The 25279-nt window shown below is 45.5% G+C and overlaps 1 protein-coding gene across 1 annotated transcript in view; it reads right to left on the bottom strand.

Moving 5' to 3' along the window:
• The window catches only part of VPS50 (VPS50 subunit of EARP/GARPII complex), a 195183-nt gene that overhangs the window by 10566 nt on the left and 159338 nt on the right, over window positions 1-25279 (bottom strand). Inside the window, exons 18-25 of the mRNA XM_040431195.1 lie at window positions 24160-24336; window positions 22475-22593; window positions 21273-21379; window positions 11222-11343; window positions 10346-10426; window positions 5156-5304; window positions 4627-4723; window positions 462-620 (exon numbers count right to left, since the gene is read on the bottom strand). Coding sequence (XP_040287129.1) covers window positions 462-620; window positions 4627-4723; window positions 5156-5304; window positions 10346-10426; window positions 11222-11343; window positions 21273-21379; window positions 22475-22593; window positions 24160-24336 — 1011 coding nt within the window. The remainder of the gene's footprint in view (window positions 1-461; window positions 621-4626; window positions 4724-5155; window positions 5305-10345; window positions 10427-11221; window positions 11344-21272; window positions 21380-22474; window positions 22594-24159; window positions 24337-25279) is intronic.

Below are 25279 nucleotides of genomic sequence, written 5' to 3'. Positions count from 1 at the left end.
AGATATGTAACGAGGGAGGATGACGGCAGCAGTAAGGGTCTGTTCACACAGTGCTTGCAGTGTATGTCGTAGGTATATGTCAGGAAATACTCCTGCCATACAGTGGCCGACGTGTCCCAAAGACTTCCATTACATTCATTTTATTACGCGAGATGCCTTTTTTATAGGAAAGAGCAGCAGACGACGATTTCGAAGACCCTAGAGAAAATACCAGCATATACCTTCCCCCGCCAGAGAAGAACCAGCTCAGGCCGATCAGAGGACGACTCCAGAACATCTCTGGATGGGAGGTGCACAGCGCGCGCACACGTGGTCCTATGGTCTCTCCTCTCCATGTTGAGCACCACTGCAGTATGATAACTAGTAATGCCGATTACACAGGGCACCCAGAAATGACGCCCCCACTGGGCTGACTGTGGAGGCCTCATGGCGCAGATATATGCACAGAAGAGACCAAGTACCTTCAGTAAGGCGTCGACGTACACATTGTGCTGGGACATGATTTCCTTCACGTCCCATTTCACGTTCGCCATCAGTTGCAGGAGCTGTTCATAATCGATGGCTTTTGCAGCGACGATCCAGTAAATTGGCTTGCGCAGCTCACTGGCGGTGGACACGGTCTATAAAATACACACAAAAAAATAATAATACAAGAACATTAGTACAAAGGACAATGGCGGGGATCGGTCAGACGAGTAGGAATGCTTTTTTATATTTTTTAACCATTCCCTTTCTTTGCCAACTGGACAACCCCTTTTAAAGGGGTTGCCGCATGAAAAATATTCTACAGTTTTCAAACCAGCCCCTGGATTTGAACACTTTTGTGATTGCATGTAATTAAAAATGGTGTATAGCCACTGAGTTATTCAATGAAATCTATCTGTATAGCGCCACCTGCTGTTTGCTCTTTTCCCAATTCCACTGAGATAGACGCACATGCTCAGTTCCATCCGTCAACTGCCGCCAGCTGCAGCAGAAAGGACACGCCCCCTGCGCTGCAGCAGAAAGGACACGCCCCCGAGCTGCCACCTTGATATAAATCTAGCCGAACAATCGGAGCAATGAATGGGGAGATCTCTGGACCCATGTGAGGTACAGGGCTGGTCCTAGCTTTGTTAGAAAGAGGTTGTTCTGCACTAGATGACATGTCATTTTCATTTTTTACATTATTCATGGTATAACCCCTTTAAGGTAATATCCAGAGGATCCCCCATACATATCTGACTCCTGCACCATGGGAGGTGGCCATGGAGGCCTGTGGCTCTCTGCATTCAGTTCTATGAGAGTTAGGCCTCATGCAAAAAATGGGGACAGCATTCTGTGTGCTGTCCGCATCCGTTGCCTTGGGGAAAAAAATAGAACTACTCTAATATAATATAGAACTGTCCTATTCTTGTCCGTTTTGCAGATAAGAATAGGTATTTCTATTATGGGCAGCCCATTCCGTTCCACAAACTGCACAACGCACACGAGCGGCATCAGAGTTTTGCGGATCCGCAATTTGAGGGCCGCCACCTCTCCAGTCATTCTATGAGGACACTACTGACGGCCTCAACGGGCAGGATGTGGGTCGGGGGAGATAGGTGCTGGTCCCAGTGTTGGCACCCACATCTGTAAGCCACTTATCCTACGGAAATGTCCAAGTTGGAAATGCGTAAGTGTTTTGCAATAAAAAATTCGGCCTTCCGTGTATTCTCCGTTTGCAAGATCTCAGCCAAATGTGATCAATCAGAGGCTGAGAATCCATCCTGAGTGACGCAGATCTGTAGTTGTGCCAGTTATAGACATTATCAGGACAGCAAAACATGGCTTCTGTCCTCCAAAAACACTGCCACACCCATTCACAGGTTGTATGTGGTACTGCAGCTGAGCCCTATTCGCTTCAATGGACCTGAGCTGCAATACCAGGGCGCTACCCATAGACAAGAGTGGCGCTGTTTCTGGAAGAAAGCAGCCATGTTTTTTCGAATCACGTACACTCTGTAGAACAAGCATGATGCTACAACATGTTAACTGACGAGCTCGGCTCTGCTACGTTATTACATGTCACAATGTGGTTGGCGTTTTATTCCGTGTCCTGTGTAGTGAGCCGAGCTGGAAGGAATCCGTGATTGCAAATGTCAATTATCACGTGTCACATCCTCATCACAGGTTCTGCTTTGGAAAATGAGAATCACAGTTTTTGGAGAAGGACCAGCACCCCACCACGACTGAAGCAGTGGATCTCGCCAGCCTATTCTCCATCTAATACAATAACATGCTGAAAACCTGCAGAATTCTAGATCTTTATTTCCCGAAATAGAAGAAGAGAACCCGTTCAGTGCTGAGTTCGCTAATGCGGCAGAGTCGAGATAGAATACACTCTAAGGGCTCATGCACACGGCCGTAGCCATTTTTGCGGTCCGCCAATTGCACACCAGATCACGGTGCGGACCCACTGACTTTGGCGAAGCATAGGGCATGTCTAGAAGTATCTTTTGTGGCGCAGCTGCAAGGAAGGGCTTCCGTATCCGTGCAGCTGATCCACAAAGGATAGGACATGTCCGCAACAAATGGACCACAGGCCCATTGAAGTCAACGGGCCCACACCGTGATGTGGCGTGCACACGGCCAGTATCCGTGTTTTTCAGCAACCCGGTTGTGTGATTGCACCTTGACATTGTTTACGGGGACACTCTCTGACTTACACTGTTATAGGGGTAATGATACTGTATGGGCCGGGGTGAGGATCATCTCATGTGGCCCCCGGCTCCCTGCCAGAGCATACAGTGCAAAAGCTAATGACGGCGTCCATTATGCAAGTGGTCATTAGCATGCAGGAGGCACAGGAAGATGAGAACAGTGCTGCGCTGGCTGTACTCGCCTTCCCTGGTCTTCTTCCGGGCTCCGCTCTGTGTCCTGACATGTACAGTGCAGGCGCGCACTCTGACCGAACGCTATGTTCTGTCAGGTCACAGTACAGCGTGGCGGGAAGAAGACCAGGGAGGGCGAGAGAATCTGCCGACTGGCAACGCCATCTGGAGCTGGAAAGGTACGTTTATTTATTTAAATGTCTGATCTGAGATCTGATTGGGGGTCCGATCTGAAGAAGTGCAAGGTGGGGAGTCTGATTGGATGCTGGGGTGGGGGGGGGTCTGATCTGAGGCTAAGGGGTCTGATTGGGGTCTGATCTGAGGCTAATGGAAGGTGGGGAGGGTCTGAACTGAAGCTAATGGAGGCTGGAGAGGGTCTGATCTGAGTCTGATGGGCGCCTGATCTGAGGCTAATGGAGGGTCTGATGAGGGTCTTATCTGAGGCTATGGGGTCTGATCTGAGGCTGACGGAGACTGGGGGTCTGATGGGGCCTGTCTGAGGCTAATGGAGGGTCTAATGAGGGCCTGATCTGAGGCTGGGGGACTGATCTGAGGCTGGGGGGCCTGATGGGGGTGTGATCTGAGGTGTAGGCTGGGGGGTCTGATAGGAGGCTGATGGAGGTGGGGGGGGGGGGGGCCAGATCTGAGGCTGAGAAAGGGACAAAGGCAGGGACAGTTGCGAAGGCAGGGACAGTGGCAGGGAGAGTAAAAGCTGGGTGAACCCCTCTCTGGACACCTCTGGGATGAGCTTGGCTGCCATTAATGCCAAATAAAGAACTAAATATATAAGATTCTCAACTTAAAAATTACACTGCTATATTTAGCCAAAATGGCGCCTGTACTATACATAATGTATATAGTGCAGACGCCATTTTGTACTGCAAGAATACAACGCTCTGGCTTTTTTTTTTATTGAAGCGCAATTTCTGTAACTTACCCCTAAAGTCAATTATATGTTTGGCCAAATATAGCAGTCAAATTTTTAAGTTGAGATCTTTGTATGGGCCCCGAAAGATGTTACAAATATACAAATGTCCCTCAGCAGCAAAAAGGTTCCCCACCCCTGCTGTATGGTGACGCTCTGACCAACCTCGTTTATGGGGGTACTCCTCTGCCGACACTTTTTTTGGGGGGGATGCTGCTGGTCAGACGCTGGTTATGGGTGCACTTGGTCTGACACGGTTAATGGCGGCATCCAGAAACTAACTGCAGCCGGCACTAGAGCTGTTTTCGAAATACAAAAAATGTGAATCGGATGAGAGCAAAATGCGTTATTATCCGAAACTGCACTAAATGAAAAACTACAGTTAGGATCCCGGCAGCATTTCTCTGCCATTCCAATTCGTCTACACGAATTTACTAACATCCCTACGCCAGATTTGGGCATAAAAAAATGTTGCAAGACCTCTTTTTTTTACTTTTAAAAACACCCGTATGACAATATTTTGTCACATGGATTTTTTTACGCCATCAAGTGGCGGGGGGGGGGGGCCTCAATGTTGGCCTCTGCAAATTTACTAACATTTAAGGTGTAACATTTCCAGGTGCAAAAAAATACTTCACTCATGGAGTGGACCGCTGGAGGATGCGCCTAATTTATGATGTGGTGAGCGCCTTGTCAAAGGCACATCCTCCAGCAGCGCAGAAGGGAATCGTAGACCATCGTAAACAGCCAGTCTTTGTAAATGACCCCCAGTCTGTACAGGTGATGTACGTAATTCTATAAAGAAAGGTGGGGGGCACCCTGACTGGAGCTGTGACCTGGAGCACTCACCTGCGAGTAGAACTGCTGCAGGAAGGGTTTCTTAGCTGCCGGCATCACAGAGTCCAGATGCGTCTGCAGAAATTCAAACTGTTCAGCCAAGAAAACCCTGAGAAAGAAGAACCCTTGTGGTTAGATGGTGGCGAAGCAGAGGATGCAGGTGCGGTACACGGGATCGGATGATTCTGACAATGGTTATTCATAGGTTTATGTTCTGGGGCCACTGTTTTACAGGTAAACACATTTCTAAGGCCTGCAGCAGTTTTTTCTAATTTATTTTTTGATATTTTTTTTATTAACTTTACTAAACTCCAACTTGAGATCCTCTGATCGCTTCCATAATACACTGCAATACTCCTTTATTGCAATGCATAATGCTCGTCAGTGCCACACTGACAGGCAGCCTATCAGGCCTATTGAGCTCGCAGACGTAGGGTGTAACAACGAGAGGACAGACTGAGCTGGGAGTCACCGCTGTTGGCTGCAGCATGTAACTGGTTAAACACCTGGCATCGGCACAGACAAATAAAAATATACTTACAGGGACTCTGTAGCGACTACTCTCTGGGCGAGCCCATACAGGGTGTTACTCTCTGTTAGCGCCACCAGTTGGCTAAAGTGCGGACTCGGAACCTTCTCTTTCCTTTCTTCTCCCGGGGCCAGAGATCCCACGTTTTCACCAGCCACTTCCTACAACCAAACATTACAATGTGTGTTAATAGGAACCTTCACTGTCGCACGTTTCAAGTCACACGATTTTCCATATTTTGCAGCTGTCTTCCGATTTGGGTGCCCGCCATCATCGCTCGGAGCAGCAGGGAGCACGAGAAGGCTGCAGGAGAAATCGTGCCAGATGAGTGCACGAGGGGTAGGATTCGGGTGACGGAGTGCAAGAAAGTGGTTTCCTTCTTACCTCCCAGCAGCCTGTCTTCCATTCCACGCACATCCTTTAAAAAATTTTCAGAAACTATTCCAGCTGCAGAGTAACATGGTAAATGGTGGACAGGGAGGAGGGAGATGAAGCTGCAGCTACTCTTAGGGCTTGTTGGTGTCCTGTCCCCGTATTGCGGACCGCATTTGCGGATCCGCAATACACGGGCTCCGTTCCGTCGTCATTCCGCATTACAGATGCGGACCCATTCATTTCGGGAATTTTGGCAAAAAAAATTTGCGGCAAATATGCTGAAATCTGCATGGAATTCCTGCAGTGCCAAATCTGCGACAAACTGAAGCATTTCTGGGACTTGTGGATGTGACCTTAGAGATCAGCTGCTCCTGACATGCTCCTCGTTTACATGCATGCTCGCCCGGGCGTGCATGTGTTTTCAATTGCCAGACCTTGATAGGGCACGTTGAAATGCTCAACATATGGCGAATGAACGTCAGCTGGGCATTTCATACACTTTAGCTGATCTCAGCAAAGTCTAATGCTATGGCCACTTTAAAGGGGTATTCCGCTTGTTACACACAGGATAGAGGATAGCTGTTAGATCGGAGACGGCCGAGTACAGCACTCTCATGGACATGAATGGAGCGGTAGCTTGCATGCCCAATCTGCTGTTCTGTTCATTTCAGAGGCCCGGGGCCCCCGTTCTTGTGATCGGTGGGGGTCCCAGAAGTAGGTTATCCCCTGTCCTGTGCATAGGGGATAGCTTGTAACAACGAGAGTACCCCTTTAAGGCAATAAGAGGTCTGCCCCTCCTCCTCTCACAGCGTGCAGGTTTGCAGAGACACAGTAAAGGCTCGTTCACACGACCGTTGGTGTCCTGTGCTGTGCACCGCAAATAGCGGTCCGCAATCAATGCACTTGGGGCAGGCACATGAGGATCACAGACCCATTCACTTGAATGTGTCCGCGATCCCTCCGTTCCGCAAAAAGACAGAGCAAAAAGACCATCAGCAAACATTTTTTGCCAAAATTCCCGACCTGTGTGGACATGCGCTAAGGAGGTATCGTGATTTTTTTGTTTTTCATGATTATTTTTTGAGAGGTACAATATAAATCCCGCAGTCAGGCATTTAGCATTCAGTCCCAGGATCCCAAACAAGGCGATGATGGAGCGGAAGCCGATTGCAGCGAGAGCTCGGAGATTCGCATAATTGCTACTTCTCCGTCAAGAAGGCTCTAAGCGTTTGACCCTCGTCTGGAGGAAATGCCGCCCGTGTGTCAGCAACGAGGGTTTGTCAATTCAGGCTATAACCAACTCGAGGGCCGAAACAACATAAAACATCCTCAAATACAAAGAGAGCAAAACCACGGCCCCAGAAATCTACTGCTCCCCCTACAATGTTATTAATAGGGACCCCGTCCCCTCTCCTGACATCTATGTGCTATAAATGTTCATAAAATATTCCTATGATTCGCACTTAGAAGCATCAATGTAGAAACATTCCGAGGCACCACAAGTCCCAGAATTATTATTTTTTTACTTTTATTCAAATCATCATTAAACTTGACTTTATCAAGTCAAAATTAGGAAGATCACACATCTGTATGAATAATAACATATAATAATATAGAACACATCCTCTTCCTCTGGTCACACGGCACATCATGCGACACTCCAGCTTACATCATGTACAGGTGCTGTTATATACGGTGTCTTCCTGCGCCAGGTGCTTGATGCGGAATAACGTGATACATACTGCACATGTAAGACTCTCAGAGGGCACTTTTGGGTAGTTTACCTCATAGTTAGAGATCACTAACTGGTAGATATGCCTTTAGACTAGAAGACATTTTGTCCAGTTGACAGACAGTGGGCGCATCATTGGACGGAGACCAGGAGGATGGTCGTGCTGACCTAGCTGTTGGGAGCAGTGGGTATGTGACGGTACGCACCCACTGCAAACAGGCACCAGGCAGCCCAGACAGACACCAGTAGAGAGAATTGTTTGATCTGCTGACAACAAGCAGCCCCCACAGTTTTGTTGTCCACCATCCAGACACAGGTGGTACCTTCATTACACCCCCCCAGTCTCTGCTCGAACCGTTTCCAGGAACTTAGCAGAAGAAAAATTTGGTGTCACTGCACCCATTATGTGTCCTGCCATTGACAGCCAGCCACCATCGCTTTCATTTGCAGTGGTGAATGAGAAACCTGAACTGCTACGGACCGGAACTTCAGGGTCCTGTTTGGGTTCCGATCACGATCGGGTTCGGTACGGAGGCGTCGTGATGGGCACTTCAATCCTGCCTTTGCTGTGGAGTGACACACTGCCCCGACTGCTGGTGTGATGATCTGCGGAGCCATCGCATACGACAGTCGGTCACCCCTAGTAGTGATACGAGGGACACTAACAGCTCAGTGATACGTGCAGGACATCCTGACGCCACATCCCAACTGGGATTTTTCAGCAGGATAATGCTCGCCCACACACAGCAGAGGTTTCTCAGTAAAGTCTCCTCCTGATTGCAGCACTTCCTCGGCTGCCCGGTCACCAGATTTATCACCAATCCAGCATTTATGGAACCAGTAGGGACGCCAGCTTCACCAACCTACGAGCGTGCAAGATCTACAGGCCCAGCTGTAACATCTGTGGGCAAATGTACCGCAGGACACCATACAGAACCTGTATGCCTCCATGCTCAAACGTATCTCATCTTGTATCCAGACTAGAGGCCGTATCTCATCTTGTATCCAAGCTAGAGGCCGTATCTCATCTTGAATCCAGGCTAGAGGCCGTTTCTCATCTTGTATCCAAGCTAGAGGCCGTTTCTCATCTTGAATCCAGGCTAGAGGCCGTATCTCATCTTGTATCCAAGCTAGAGGCAGTATCTCATCTTGTATCCAGACTAGAGACCGTATCTCATCTTGTATCCAGGTTAGAGGCCGTATCTCACCTTGTATCCAGGCTAGAGGCCGTATCTCACCTTGTATCCAGGCTAGAGGCCGTATCTCACCTTGTATCCAGGCTAGAGGCCGTATCTCATCTTGTATCCAGGCTAGAGGCCGTATCTCATCTTGTATCCAGGCTAGAGGCCGTATCTCATCTTGTATCCAGGCTAGAGGCTGTATCTCATCTTGTATCCAGACTAGAGGCCGTATCTCATCTTGAATCCAGGCTAGAGGCCGTATCTCATCTTGTATCCAGCCTAGAGGCCGTATCTCATCTTGAATCCAGGCTAGAGGCCGCATCTCACCTTGTATCCAGGCTAGAGGCTGTATCTCATCTTGTATCCAGGCTAGAGACCGTATCTCATCTTGTATCCAGGCTAGAGGCCGTATCTCACCTTGTATCCAGGCTAGAGGCCGTATCTCACCTTGAATCCAGGCTAGAGGCCGTATCTCATCTTGTATGCAGGCTAGAGGCCGTATCTCATCTTGTTTGCAGGCTGGAGGCCGTATCTCATCTTGTATCCAGGCTAGAGGCCGTATCTCATCTTGTATACAAGCTAGAGGCCGTATCTCATCTTGTATCCAGGCTAGAGGCCGTATCCAGGCTAGAGGCGCCCAACAGGGTCCTAGAGCCTCCTTTTAATGGTAGATTTCCTCCTTTCCTATAATACTGTAATCACATTTATCATCATTACAGTCACACCCAGGAAGCTTCATTCCTACATCTCCTTGGTGCGGTATTTGTTAGGCGAGTATATATTGCAGCGCTCAATGATATGGCTTGTATCCATGGTGCTGTACGGGTGACCAGAAGAACATGGAGGGTGATCTGTTCACACTGGAGATCATGTAAATATCCGTCTCATACAGATCTATGACCTTTCTATTTTTGGCTGAATAAAGACGCGGTGTGCGGCTAAAACATTGCAATTTTTGCTAATATAATGAGAATTTAAATAAATGTACGTTTTTATAGGCGTTCCGGTACCTTGAAACGTTTGTACGTTGTTGCACACCAAGATGGCGGCACATGTGGCCGATGCAATAGGGAGGTATCTGAGGCTTCAGCACTGTCATCTGTGACTGGCACAGTAGAATACAGGGTTGGTACTATACAGGTACCTGTGGACTGTGCAGTACTACAGAAGCATCAATGCCTGGCACACTACGGTGGGGGTATATGTAGTTGGCGGTGGCATACCTTCCACGGAGGCAGACCATGAGACTGCAATGCGACCTCGGAGGGAGGGGAGCTCAGTGCTGAACCTCCTTCCTTCTGTTCCTGACATGAAAACACTGCAATTTCATGCATCCGCCACCAGGGGCAGCTCGGTGCAAACAGATTTCCACAGCTTCTATTGCAGTCAATGGTATCTGTTTAAATTCCTATGTGCTGAGCGCCCCCTAGTGGTGGCTACAGGCAGACACTTTTTATACTACACTGAGGGAAGCCAAAGACAGGGCTGTATGGTGGAGATTTATTCATGTATGTATGCCAGTGGTGTGATCAGAGTGGGTGCCATATTTATCCAACATAGAAGTCAAATAAAATGGACGAGGCAGGGGGCGACGTTTTTTTCTAATTCCAATTTTTTTCTTCTTCCTGTAGAGAGTCGCGCTTTGCATCCCTTATTGCCTGGGAGTGTTTGACACGTGTATTAAGTTTTACTATAGGGCCCTGTGCACGTGGCAGTGACATATGTGGTTTTTGCACTATTATGGGGGCATCTGTGCCTGGCACACTCTGACGGGGGGTACGTGGTTGGTGTATTATTATCAGCATCTGTAACTACAGGTCATAGGTTTCCAGGACAGAAGGACCCCTGTGCTCCCTCCTGCAGAAATCCCATGCCCCCACAATAAGGACATCGGCTTCCATATCGTTCACTCACCACGTCAATGAGACTTTCCTGAATTCTGTTCAGGGTGGTCCGCAGTCTGCTGCTGCTCAGTCCAAGCCCGGTGGATTCATACTGCAAGGATAAGACAACATATTACAGTATCTATAAGATGGGAGGCCTAAATAATACCATGAACTCCATGCAAATGACGTGAGCCCACCGGATGCTCCCAATCATGAGCGCTCTCTCTGCCACCCTAGTATTACCTGCTAGGGGGCACTCTACTGGAGATCCATCACCAGAACCACCCTCACACCTCAGAGTAACATTCTTAGGACCCCCACCCCCTTTTATCTTCACATGAAGAGATCACTAGGAGACATTTTATATAAAAGCACATTAAAGGGCATCTGTCAGCAGTTTTGTCCTTATGACACTGGATGACCTGCTGTATGTGCGCTTGGCTTGGCGCTGAAGGCATCTGTGTTGGACCCGTGACCGTATGTGCCCGCATTACTGATAAAAATGAAGTTTTAATATATGCAAATGAGCCTCTAGGAGCAACAGGGGCGTTGTCCTTACACCTAGAGGCTGTTCTCTCTCTGCAACTGCCGCGCCCTCTCCACTCTGATTGATTGGATCAGGTGTTATGACGTGTTCACTGCCTGGCCCTGTCAATGAAAGTGCAGAGGGCGCGGCAGTTGCAGAGAGAGCAGAGCCTCTAGGTGTAACGGCAACGCCCCTATTGCTCCTAGAGGCTCATTTGCATATATTAAAACATCATTTTTCTCAGCAATGCGGGCACATATGAACATGGGACCAACACAGATGCCTTCAGCTGCGGAGCGCACATGTAACAGGTCAGCCAGTGTCATAGGTATGGACGTCAGTAGCAGCTATTAACAAGAAGACACAAGCTTTACGTACCGCATCATTTCTGCCGAAAAACGTGTATACGGCGTAAAGGTAGTAGTCGAAAAGCTGCGACATGCAGTGAATGACATCAAAGGCGATTGGCTTCAGTATGGTCATCATCTGCAGGTATTTTCCTATGCAAAAAGAAGGAAAAGGTGCACTAATCAAAGACACAGCAGCGTCCAGATGTAATCACAGTTTTTTTAGGAAAATTATTTTTTCATAAAATATCTTTATAGTGGAGCTGATACAGTGCTCCAAATCCTCAAGGACATGGATCATTAAATTGTGGCTGCCTGCAGTCACCACTAGAGGGAGCTTTAGTTCAATGCATAAACAGTATGCGTTAAAGCTCCCTCTAGTGGTGGCAGCAGGTAGCCAGAAAATTATATATTTTATATCTATGCAGGATATTTGGAGCCCTGTATCAGAAAAATCTAAAGCTCTGGATGCTATAAAGATCGGTGAAGAATTTATTCAGCACAGAATGTAGAATTTATTTGGATTCAACTCATGTTCAAAGGTGGACATTCACTTTAAGGAGAAATGTGCTAATGGTCCTATTTTGAAGAATCATTCGGTAAAATATGGATGGCGATTATCACAGGCGGTAATGTAGCTCTGTCCTCAGAGGTTAAATCGGCTGAACATATTGTATTTGCTTTGAAGTGACATTTCTCTCTGACTTGAGGGAATTCTTCAGAAAGTTCTAATACTCACAGCCTTACGAGGCCAATAGCTGATGAGCCCCTTTAAATATATATTAGATTATTCTTGCCAGCGGCGCACATCAAAAGGAGGACTATATTCATAGATGCAGAAAATGAATCTGGCTGATTATTAATTACTACCTGTATGTGACAAACCTTGTAATCTGCCATCGAGATAAAAATTAATCAGCCTCACAGTGCTCAGGGCTGTGAAGTGAGATTAAACAATGTTTGCAAATTTTCAGCGGAGGCGTAATATTTTTTAATATATCCAAAAATTGCTTGTAATACAATAAACAAATCTTTGAAAAATTATTAAAATAATAACATATTATTAAATATTATATAATAGATTGGATGTAAACATATATTTGATATATTTCATTAACATTATATATTTATTATATTTATATAATTATATTTTAAATATTTATATTATATTATTAAATATATAAAAAATAACTAAATAATAATAACAATAAGAAGATAAATAATAAAAACTTAAATATTAAATGTGTTGTCCTGCAGGAAAAATTATTAGGTAAGGGGACGGGTTAGGGTCCATTCATACGTCCACAAAATGGGTCCGCATCCGTTCTGCAATTTTGCCGAACAGGTGCGGACCCATTCATTTTCAATGGGGCCGGAATGTAACGTCCGCACCCGCATTTGCGGATCCGCAAATAAATAGACAAGAAAAGGCCTTTTCTATGAGAGTAAAATGCGGAACGCACATTGCCGATGTCCGTGTTTTGCGGATCCAAAAAACACATACGGACGTGTGAATGGACCCTTAAAGTGATAGTCACCCTGCCTGCCGCTCCCTATCTGAGGTTCACCGCTCCCCCGACAAACAGAAAATGCACACTCTGACAACTCTTGGGTGAGGAGGGGGGTCACCAATGTGACTGCTGATTGGCTGAGTGGGCATTTTGTGTGTGTTGAGACCAGGAAGAAAAGACTAGAGGTAAGCATCGGAATAGGAGCGCCTTGGGATTGGTAAATTGAGTATAGCTTTTTTATTTTTTTTTAACCCTTTTCCAATAATCCTCCCCTTCTTTAGAGCGTTTTCTGAGGATATAAAAAAATTTTTAATGAGAAAAACAAAAAAAGATAAAAAATAAATAAAAAACAAATTACGTACCGGTAATTCCCTTTTCATGAATCCTCCATGACGGCATACCATGAGAGATGAACCGCCTCCGACCAGGTAGGGACAGGAAGTATAAATTTGACTCTCCTCCGGCTCCTCCTCAGTGTCTTTCTGGATCGACAGCCTAGAGAGTGTTCTTTCGAATCTTTTTCATTTATACTTTATTTATTAATTTTTTTTTGCACACCATCACACACACCATCACCTATGTGTAGAACTATCGTATTCTTATGAATGTGTATATATTTTATATATATATATTTTTTTTTTTTATTTTTTTTGGGTGGGAAAACCCCTATGCCGTCATGGAGGATTCATGAAAAAGGAATTACCGGTACGTAATTTGGTTTTTCCCTTTCATCCTCCATGACGGCATACCATGAGATACAGGGAGTGCAGAATTATTAGGCAAGTTGTATTTTTGAGGATTAATTTTATTATTGAACAACAACCATGTTCTCAATGAACCCAAAAAACTCATTAATATCAAAGCTGAATATTTTTGGAAGTAGTTTTTAGTTTGTTTTTAGTTTTAGCTATTTTAGGGGGATATCTGTGTGTGCAGGTGACTATTACTGTGCATAATTATTAGGCAACTTAACAAAAAACAAATATATACCCATTTCAATTATTTATTTTTACCAGTGAAACCAATATAACATCTCAACATTCACAAATATACATTTCTGACATTCAAAAACAACAAAAACAAATCAGTGACCAATATAGCCACCTTTCTTTGCAAGGACACTCAAAAGCCTGCCATCCATGGATTCTGTCAGTGTTTTGATCTGTTCACCATCAACATTGCGTGCAGCAGCAACCACAGCCTCCCAGACACTGTTCAGAGAGGTGTACTGTTTTCCCTCCTTGTAAATCTCACATTTGATGATGGACCACAGGTTCTCAATGGGGTTCAGATCAGGTGAACAAGGAGGCCATGTCATTAGATTTTCTTCTTTTATACCCTTTCTTGCCAGCCACGCTGTGGAGTACTTGGACGCGTGTGATGGAGCATTGTCCTGCATGAAAATCATGTTTTTCTTGAAGGATGCAGACTTCTTCCTGTACCACTGCTTGAAGAAGGTGTCTTCCAGAAACTGGCAGTAGGACTGGCAGTTGAGCTTGACTCCATCCTCAACCCGAAAAGGCCCCACAAGCTCATCTTTGATGATACCAGCCCAAACCAGTACTCCACCTACACCTTGCTGGCGTCTGAGTCGGACTGGAGCTCTCTGCCCTTTACCAATCCAGCCACGGGCCCATCCATCTGGCCCATCAAGACTCACTCTCATTTCATCAGTCCATAAAACCTTAGAAAAATCAGTCTTGAGATATTTCTTGGCCCAGTCTTGACGTTTCAGCTTGTGTGTCTTGTTCAGTGGTGGTCGTCTTTCAGCCTTTCTTACCTTGGCCATGTCTCTGAGTATTGCACACCTTGTGCTTTTGGGCACTCCAGTGATGTTGCAGCTCTGAAATATGGCCAAACTGGTGGCAAGTGGCATCTTGGCAGCTGCACGCTTGACTTTTCTCAGTTCATGGGCAGTTATTTTGCTCCTTGGTTTTTCCACACGCTTCTTGCGACCCTGTTGACTATTTTGAATGAAACGCTTGATTGTTCGATGATCACGCTTCAGAAGCTTTGCAATTTTAAGAGTGCTGCATCCCTCTGCAAGATATCTCACTATTTTTGACTTTTCTGAGCCTGTCAAGTCCTTCTTTTGACCCATTTTGCCAAAGGAAAGGAAGTTGCCTAATAATTATGCACACCTAATATAGGGTGTTGATGTCATTAGACCACACCCCTTCTCATTACAGAGATGCACATCACCTAATATGCTTAATTGGTAGTAGGCTTTCGAGCCTATACAGCTTGGAGTAAGACAACATGCATAAAGAGGATGATGTGGTCAAAATACTCATTTGCCTAATAATTCTGCACTCCCTGTATAACATATTAAACAACTAGGGGGGGATTATAGCTTGAAGAACTTTCCTCCCAAAGGCTAGATCTTGACCTGCCTTAACGTGGACTCTGTAATGTTTGATAAACGTATTAGGGCTAGACCAAGTGGCCGTCCTACAGATCTGCTCTAGTGAAGCGTTAGACTTTTCTGCCCAGGAGGCAGAAACTGATCTTGTAGAATGTGCTGTAAAGGCTTCAGGAGGCGATTTTTCTAGCGCTTTATATGATTCTGAAATCGCTGTTTTAATCCATCTGGAAACAGTATTTTTTGTCGCTCTCTGCCCTTTATTTGTGCCAAGAAACTGAACAAATAATGAGTCCGTCTTTCTGAAGTCCTTCGTGGCTTCTAAATACATTAGAACTGCTCTGCGTACGTCCAATTTATGAAACCTTTCCTCTCCTTTTGTTTTTGGGTTGTCACAAAACGAGGGAACCAATATTTCTTCTTGCCTGTGGAAATTAGACACAACTTTGGGAAGGAAGGAGTTATCCAATTTAAACGGAATTCTATCTGAAGAAATGACACAGAAAGGCTCATTAATCTTCAGGGCCTCGATTTCACTAACCCTGCGGGCTGACGTAATTGCCACTAAGAACAGGGTTTTTAGTGTTATATATTTTATAGAGACAGATGATAAGGGTTCAAAGGGACTTTCTATTAAGCCGGATAAAACTACATTGAGATCCCAGGGGGGAGTCATGGCTTTCAATGATGGTCTTAGTCTGTCTGCCCCTTTAAGGAATCTGATAACCCAAGCATGATTGGCAATTTTTTCATCAAAAACTGCACTAAGAGCTGATACGTGAACCCTTAGTGTATTGGGACGAAGACCTTTCTCCAGCCCAGATTGTAAAAAACCTAGAACTGAAAGGACTGAAAATTTTTCAGGGGATACCTTCTCTTTTATACACCAGGTATTAAAAGTTCTCCATACTTTATTATAGATTTTTGAGGTTATCTCCTTTCTGCTAGCCGACATAGTATCGGACAGGCCTCTAGCTTTTAAAATCAACCTTTCAGGTTCCAGGCTGCTAAATGCAGCCTTTCCACCTCGGGGTGATGAACTGGTCCCTGCGACAACAAATCCTGATCCCAAGGAAGGATCCATGGACTTTGGATGGACATGATCTTTAATAGTGGGAACCATGCTTTCTTGGGCCATAAGGGGGCTATCAGAATAACGTGAGCCCTGTCTTGCCTTATCTTCTTTATCACCCGAGAAATTAGTTGCAGAGGAGGGAAGGCGTAAGCTAGATGGAAATTCCATTTTATTGACAAGGCATCTATCCCTTCGCTTCCGTCTCTTGGATTGAGGGAAAGGAAACGACCTACTTTTGCGTTTGTGGCTGACGCAAAGAGGTCTATCTGGGGAACCCCCCATTTTTTGATTATTTGGTGAAAAACTTGTTTCTTCAAACTCCATTCTGTTTGATATAGCTTGACCCTGCTTAGGAAGTCTGCTTTTACGTTTAAGCTTCCTTTTAAATGGACTGCTGACCGGGATCTTATATTTCCTTCTGCCCAGGAAAAAATCTTTTCTGCTATTTGGCTCAGACATTGGCTCCTTGTTCCACCTTGATGGTTTAAATATGCCACCACTGTTGTGCTGTCTGATCTTATTTGGACGTTTTTTCCTTCTATATATTGACTCGCCACCTTTATAGTCTCCCAAACTGCCATCAATTCCTTTTGGTTTGAGGACAAAGTCTTTTGGTGGTCTGCCCAGGCCCCTTGGAAATAGTGATGAGAGCAATGCGCTCCCCACCCCCAAGGACTTGCATCTGTTGTGACAAACACCTGTTCTTCCGAATTCCATGGAATTCCCTGGCATAGGTGATCTACTTGTTTCCACCACAGAAGAGATTGGTTTACTGCAAAGGGAATCAGAACTGTTTGTTCCAATGAACTCTGGTTTCTGTCCCAGCAGGTTAATACCCAGTGTTGCAGGGTTCGAGAGTGGAACTGCGCCCACTTTACCGCAAGAATGCAAGAGGTTAGAGTCCCTAGCAGTCTCATAGCCTCTCCTATCGAACAAGATGGATGACTTTGAAACCTTGAGACTTTTTCTACCAGACCCGAAACTTTCTGCTCTGTAAGTGACGTCCTCTGACGAGTGGTGTCCAGGGAGAGGCCCAAGAAAATTTGATTTTTCCCAGTTTATTAGCCATCCCGCTAGATACAGCGTCTGGCAGGTTACTAAGAGATTGTTCTCCAGTGACTGTCTTGTTTCGCCTACTATCAGTAGATCGTCTAGATAAGGAACAATCAGGATGTTTCTCCTTCTCAAGTGGGCCACCAGCTCCAGCATCACCTTTGTGAAGACTCTTGGGGCTGAAGTTATCCCAAAGGGTAATACCTGGAACTGAAAGTGGAGCAGATCTTTCCCCAAATAGATCGCTATCCGCAGGAATTTTTGAGACTGTTTGCATACCGGAATATGGTAGTATGCGTCTCTTAAGTCTATGGAGGCCAAGTAGTCTCCCTTTTTTAGCAGATTCACGGTTGATCTTATTGTTTCCATTTTGAATTTGTTGTATTGTATAAACTTGTTCAAGTTTTTTAGGTTTATTATTAACCGATATTTCCCGTCCGGTTTTTTTACTAGAAAAACGGTTGAATAATATCCCTGACCTTTTTGAGAAGGTGGAACAGGAATTATGGCTTTTTGAGCCAGTAGCTTCCGAATCCCTTCTTCCAGATTTGTTTGAAGAACGGCTGTTTTTTGAATTGGAGTTACCCCGAAAATATTTGAGGGAGGAGGAAGACGGAAAACTATTTTGTAGCCTTCTGATATTATATTTAAGACCCAAGGGTTTGTTGTAATTTTTTCCCAATAGTCTCGAAAAGAACTTAATCTCCCTCCTACCTGAGCACTGGCGTCATTGCTTTGACGGTTCCGTATTCTTTGTAGAGAACAAGTATCCTCTACTCTTTTGGTTTCTTCCCCTTGACCAGCTCGAATCCCTATTCGTTTTCTTTGCTTGGAAGGGGGTCCCTTTTTTAACCCTCCGAAAGGGAAATTTCCTTTTTCCGGAGTCCCTGGGAAAGGTTTTCTTTGAGTCGGAAGCCTTTTCTAGGATGGATTCTAAATCTTCCCCAAACAACAAATTACCATGAAAAGGTAAGGTACACAACTTTAGTTTTGAACTGCCCTCTCCTGACCAAGACTTTAACCAGAGGGACCTTCTTGCCACGACCGCTAACCCAGATGCCTTTACAGCTATCCTGACTGATTCCGCAGTGGAGTCCGATAGGAGCTTTAATTAAGAGCGGAAAGGAATCTTTTAGACTGTCATATGAATTTCCGCTTTTCAGCAAGGATTCTAACTGCGTGAGCCATTTCTTTAGTGATCTGGATACTGATGTTGCAGCTAAGTTTGGCTTAAACAGGGCCGCACAAGCTTCCCATGTTTTTTTGAGGGTTTGATCCGTCTTTTTATCCATGGGGTTCCTTAATGATCCCATATCCTCAAATGGTAAGGCGTTTGGACCTTTCACTAATTTAGATAGGGAAACGTCTATCTTAGGACAAGTTGTTAAAAGGGCCTCATCCTCACTAGAAAAAGGGAGCCGTCGCCTTATTGTCTTAGGAATGAACAATTTCCTAACGGGGATTTCCATTCCCTTTTAATTAGATCGTGCATATTTTTATGTACCGGAAAGCCTCGGTTAGACCTCTGCTCAAATCCGCTGAACATCTCGTCATGGACTGATCTGCGGACCTTTTCCTCAGAAAGATCTATAGTGGCCCTAACTGCTTTAATTAACTCTCAGGTATCCTCTGATGAAAAGAGATAGTTTTTAAATTCAGAATCAGAATCAGAATCTTCGGACCTGAGTTCACCTGATTCTGAATCTTCCTCTAATTCAGAATCCGACGTTTTTGTCGCTGGTCCCTGCGCCTGTTTGGAGCAGGAAGGGATTAATGAGGTATCTGACATAGCAGCCCTGATTTCTTCCCTAATAGTGTTTTTAAGTTCTTCCTTTAAGGACGGAACTAATTCCTTAGAAATATTGTCAGTGCACTTTTTACAAACTTTCCTTGTAGAGGAATCTGAAAGTTTAACAGAACAGATACTGCACTTTTTTGCCCTCTGACTAGTTTTTGCTTTCAGAGCACTACCTTTCTCACTCTGCACACACACAGAAGGAAAGAGAACATATAAGGGTTAAATAACAGAATATACTGCCTTAACCCTTGTCCTGGTGGTATTACTCACAGGTACAGATCCCTGAGTGGTCTCCATAATTTCACCTGGATCCAGCATGTTTCAGGGTAACAAGCAAGCTTACTGTTCCCCCTTAAATAGTTTTACCTTAAGACCTCAGATCAGAGGACGACCTCCGTCATAATCCTGCGCGATTTTTTGAATCTCCCGCCGGCATGCGATCCACCCCGGAAGTGCTCTCAGGCCCCATACCGGAAGTAAGCCTGTGGAACGCATGGAGCGCGTCCACTTCCGGTGACGACACTGTGAGCGCCGGCCATGCCGGATCGCAGTGTGGAGTTTAGCAACAGACCGGAGGGACTCCCTGAGTGTCCGGTCCCACAAGGACCTGTCTGTCTGCAGCAGGTAAGAGACAGGTCTTCAGAGCCCGTTTCCCAACTAGGGTTCGGACTCTGCTGCCTCCTCACGTGGTATCCTCTTCTTTCTTCATGGTCAGCGACCATAAGAGAAAACCCTATCTCCTACCTGGAGGGACAGGAAGACACTGAGGAGGAGCCGGAGGAGAGTCAAATTTATACTTCCTGTCCCTACCTGGTCGGAGGCGGGTCATCTCTCATGGTATGCCGTCATGGAGGATGAAAGGGAAAAAGATATACTCACCGATCACCGCTGCTGCTGCTGTTCCTATACTGGTCTAGCCCCTGCTTCTCTCCACTTCCTTCCCCGTCTTGGCCCTTGACCCACTTAGCCAATCACTGGCCCTAGTGGTGACCCACCTTACAAATGATTGGCTGAGCCCACCTTTCCTGGCATTTCCAGCATGCAGAGCGCAGAGTGGTGGGAAATGGACCAGTGTCAGAACAGCAGCGGCTGTGGATCCGTGTGGGTGAGTAATGCTTCCTCTTTTTTAACTATTTGAACCACTTTTTTGTATTCTAAGCGCAGAAAACCTGTCTAAATAATAATATGCATAATCAAAAGGGATATTCCCACCATAGAAACTGACCGGCATTAGAGGGGACCAGAAATGCACCTATCCTCAAAATAAAGGGGCTGCAGCACTAGATAAGTTCTGTGGCCCCTTAACAACAGCTTTTACAAAAGGAAAAGTGTCTGATTGTCGGGGGTCCAAACGTTGGGGCCCCAGTCAATCACAAGAACAGGGGCCAGTGCTCACCACTTGAATGGGGTATATTCAATTCTACGGGACTGTTGGATATACCCGAGTACAATCGCTTGGCTATCTCCGGCAGCCTCACAGGGCTGTGTACAACCCCATTCAAATGGGGGAGCATAGGCCCCTGTTCTTGTGATGGGTGTGGGCCCCCGGTGGTAGGACCCCCACCCAATAAGACGGTTATCCCGTTTCCTGTGGATTCTGTCATGTGCCTCCTCTTGGCTGAGAAGCTTCACATCGCACTACGAGGAGAGAAATCTGGACCATTATGAGGACGTTTGTATCATGTTCCTCTTAAAGGGGATGTCTCATGCAAAAAAGGGGATGTCTCATGCTAAAAAGTCTTTGTTTCATCGACCAGATGCGAGTCTGTAGAAGAGATATCATGCGTCTCTTCTCTTAATAAATGTCTCAAGTCCTTTAGAAACTTCCCTGGGGGCAGCCATATTGGAGACACACACTTCCTGCACTGTCTAGACAGCACTATACGGTGTGTGCACTGAATGGGAGTCAATAGGCAGAGAAATGACATAAGGGAACACAGTCTCCCTCGTTAACCAAGGAGCGACAGGGGAGCTGCATGCAGCGCCTTATCTGTGTGTACCGCGTTATCCGGTGAGGTACGAGACGATGAATGAAGCAAACAGCACATTAATTAAATGACGACACAGTAGGAATATAATTAATTTTACAAGCAAATGCCGGTAAACATGGAGTCCTATATAATCCGACAGCCCCCTCCCCCATGATTACACTGCTGTAATTTCAATTTTCTAATTCAATAATAGACGTGACCGTGCGCGCGTTTCCATTACCCGCCTGCCAGATTAAAGAGGCAGGACACAATTAATAGGAAAAGATAATTCATCGGGACGCCGCTCACTTACCCACAAGCCTTATTACGTTCAGCGTAGTGTTTGTCAGGATGGGAGCGTTCACCTTGTTCAGGCTGTAATCGGATCTCTTGCGGCTCCTCAGGGTCTCTCTGGAAACACTTCATTAAGACAAGATTGTGGTTAGGAAAGCTGGAGGCCATCAGTGACGGGGCCCAAATCTCCTTATAACACTACAAGAGGAGCACAGGGGTCCTTCTGGGACAAAAATACTCGAAGTTGGGGTAAACAGGTCAATTACAGAGGTGGGTAATGGACCAAATGATTTCATAAAATATTGTCAAAAGCCATATTAAGATCTGCCACGACGAGCTGACCTGCTTGCGGATGGTTTCCAGGGAGCAACTTTTACCACTTGAAACGTTTTCCTACTTTTGCCCGATAATAATATAAAGGTATGGACAAAAAGCACAGGCTTAGGGATCATGCACATGAACGTATTTCCTTTCCGTATCAAAAATAAAAATAGAACATGCCCTATTATTGTCCGCATTACGGACAAGGAAAGGACTGTTCTATGAAGGGCCAGCTGTTTCGTTCCACAAATAACGGAATGCACACGGATGTCATCCGTATTTTTCGCGGACCGCAAAATACATACAGTCGTGTGCATGAGCCCTAACGCTTCGCACACATGACCGTAATCGGAACCCATAAAACAGAACCCATAGCTTGCGGTGGCCATACACAGGACTAGACTGCCCCTTCACAGTATATTTGTAACAATTCTTTTTTTTGGTCAGGAGGTTACCATGACGATAACCAGATCACAAAGTTTCAACCTGCAGGGAGACCCAGCAATGATCTCTAATCTGCAGGGAAACCTGGCAGTAACTGTGCAATTTCCCTGCAGCGCCACCACTGGGGGAAAAAAGTATTACATGGATCAAAATTAAAACAAAAGGCTGTCTATCTAAAGCTTGGAGATGCGGGGTCCTCCAAAGTGAGAGACTCTCTTTATAGACTCCACTCTGGCTCATAGATGAGGGTTTTCAGTGGGGTACCCCTGTATGTTTAACTCATAATTTCCAAATAGAGGGTTTGAAATTGGGTTTTCTGTACCAGACGACCCTTACCAACATCCTATACCTAATGCTCGCTGATAACACATCTTTCCAACTTTTTTTCTGCCAGATTTTCTGGTCCTGCCTCTTTTATAGGACAAGCGACCATCGCACATTATGGGGTGCTGTCACCTTTTTGACGGTGCATCTCCAGTCTGCTCATCAACATAATCTCTCTTTAGTTCCTCGGGGACGTCGCTGTCACTGTCGTACTCCTGATAAGCACTTTTCTCCAGCTCGTCGGATTCGTACTGTGAGAGAAGATGTTAGGACTGTTCACACCAGAAAAACTTCACCTGCCTGCGGGGCAGGACGCCATGACCCCCCTCCCCAATAGTGACACCACAGGTATGGATGGGGTTTACACCAGAAGAAGATCACATGCCTGCGGGGCAGCAAGACATGAGCCCCCTCGTCCCCAATAGTGGCACCACAGGTATGGATATGGTTTACACCAGAAGATCACATGCTTGAAGCGAGACATGATCCCCCTCCCCAATAGTGACACCACAGGTATGGATATGGTTTACACCAGAAGATTAAATGCTTGCGGGGCAGCGAGACATGACCCCCCCTCCCCAGTAGTGGCACCACAGGTATGGATGGGGTTTATACCAGAAGAAGATCACATGCCTGCGGGGCAGCGAGACATGACCCCCCTCCCCAATAGTGGCACCAAAGCTATGGATGTGGCTTACACCAGAAGATCACATGCTTGAAGCGAGACATGACCCCCCTCCCCAATAGTGGCACCACAGGTATGGATATGGTTTAAACCAGAAGAAGATTACATGCCTGCGGGGCAGCACGACATGACCCCCCTCCCCTGTAGTGGCACCACAGTTATGGATGAGGTTAACACTTCTGTAATGTGCCCCCCATGCTGGGTTTCAGCAGCAGTCATGGAGACAAACTGATTTAAATGATCTTCAGGCTACATATGACAAGGAGTTAGAGAGGAAGAAAAAGAGCTGAAGACAAGGACAAGTACTGATGACATTCCCCTACATGGCACTGGTTTTTATGAAGGTTTTCCAGCTCACGAATAAGAGCGATTTGACTATCAAACCACAAAGAGCAGAACAACACCCAGGACCTCATAAATGTGGAGGAAGGGGGACAGGGGGCCGATTGGATTCTGATGAAAATACAGGATATGCCACATAGGGGGCTTAAACAAGAACACCCATTTACATGAAAGGCACCAGTGCTGGTTGTATGAGCGGTCACAGCTTGTGGAGCTCTTTTTGGAGCACTGTGACTTCTTTAACTACTGTCACAATATGAACTTGATCGATTGATCTATGTAATCTCTCTCATATCTATCTATATATCTATCTCGTATCATCTATCTCTATCTATCTCTCATTTATCTCTCTCATAACTATTTCCCATCTATCTATTATCTATCAATCAAGTGCAGCTTCTGGGCCAGGAGGACAGTTGACGTACACTGAGAACAATTAATGTTAATTCATTTTAAATGATAAAATTCCCAGGAGTGTGATCCTCCGATTCCTCTACATTCGCAAAATGATCAGTCGCTCTCATACTAATCACTCACCACAAAGAGAAATAGAACCCTTAAATCCCAACAAAGGCCTCTCAGCTAAGCCAGTTCTCTGCTCTGCGGTGATAGGTGGCAGTGATCCCAAAACAGTTGGCTGCAGATCACTGATTGATAGGATAGCTTCCTCCCAAATGGTAACACCAAAAGAACATCTTTCTTTTTGGAAAGGGAGCTAATTTGCATATATTTTGCACAGCCTCTAAGGCCTCTGACACGAGGAGAAATAGTACGTCCAAGCTGATCTTACCCCATTTGAAGCCAAAACATCCTCAGTTTCATCGTCTTTCAATACGGATTGTATCTCAAAAGGATTCCCTCCACTGGTGTACTGCTCAAATAATGAGACGGCAGCAGAATCGGCTGAAGTGGCCTGCTTACTTGGTGACATGGACGGAGAGCGGGATTGTCCCAAACACTTAAATTCCTGTGAGTGGGGGGAAAATGGAAACTTACTGATGTAAATGCCAATAACTTTCCAGAACTTACGGACAGCAGACACCACTTTGGGAGGCAAATGTTTACATAGTGGGAAGCTATTGCCTAGCTGCTCTCCCTAAATTAAGAGGCCGGTTGGCACAGAGAGAGGAATCATATACAGTTGCAAGAAAAAGTATGTGAACCCTTTGGAATTATATGGATTTCTGCACAAATTGGTCATAAAATGTGATCTGATCTTCATCTAAGTCACAACAATAGACAATCACAGTCTGCTTAAACTAATAACACACAAAGAATTAAATGTTACCATGTTTTTATTGAACACACCATGTAAACATTCACATTGCAAGTGTAAAAAGTATGTGAACCCCTAGACTAATGACATCTCCAAGAGCTAATTGGAGTGAGGTGTCAGCCAACTGGAGTCCAATCAATGAGATAAGATTGGAGGTGTTGGTTACAGCTGCCCGGCCTTTAAAAAACACACACCCGTTCTGGGTTTGCTTTTCACAAGAAGCATTGCCTGATGTGAATGATGCCTCGCACAAAAGAGCTCTCAGAAGACCTACGATTAAGAATTGTTGACTTGCATAAAGCTGGAAAAGGTTATAAAAGTATTTCCAAAAGCCTTGCTGTTCATCAGTCCACGGTAAGACAAATTGTCTATAAATGGAGAAAGTTCAGCACTGCTGCTACTCTCCCTAGGAGTGGCCGTCCTGTAAAGATGACCGCAAGAGCACAGCGCAGACTGCTCAATGAGGTGAAGAAGAATCCTAGAGTGTCAGCTAAAGACTTACAAAAGTCTGTGGCATATCCTAACATCCCTGTTAGCGAATCTACGATATGTAAAACACTAAACAAGAATGGATTTCATGGGAGGATACCACAGAGGAAGCCACTGCTGTCCAAAAAAACATTGCTGCACGTTC

This window comes from Bufo bufo, chromosome 5, assembly GCF_905171765.1.
Source record: "Bufo bufo chromosome 5, aBufBuf1.1, whole genome shotgun sequence".
In the NCBI taxonomy this organism is placed as follows: Eukaryota; Metazoa; Chordata; class Amphibia; order Anura; family Bufonidae; genus Bufo; species Bufo bufo.
This window is presented reverse-complemented; position numbering and strand designations above follow the sequence as displayed.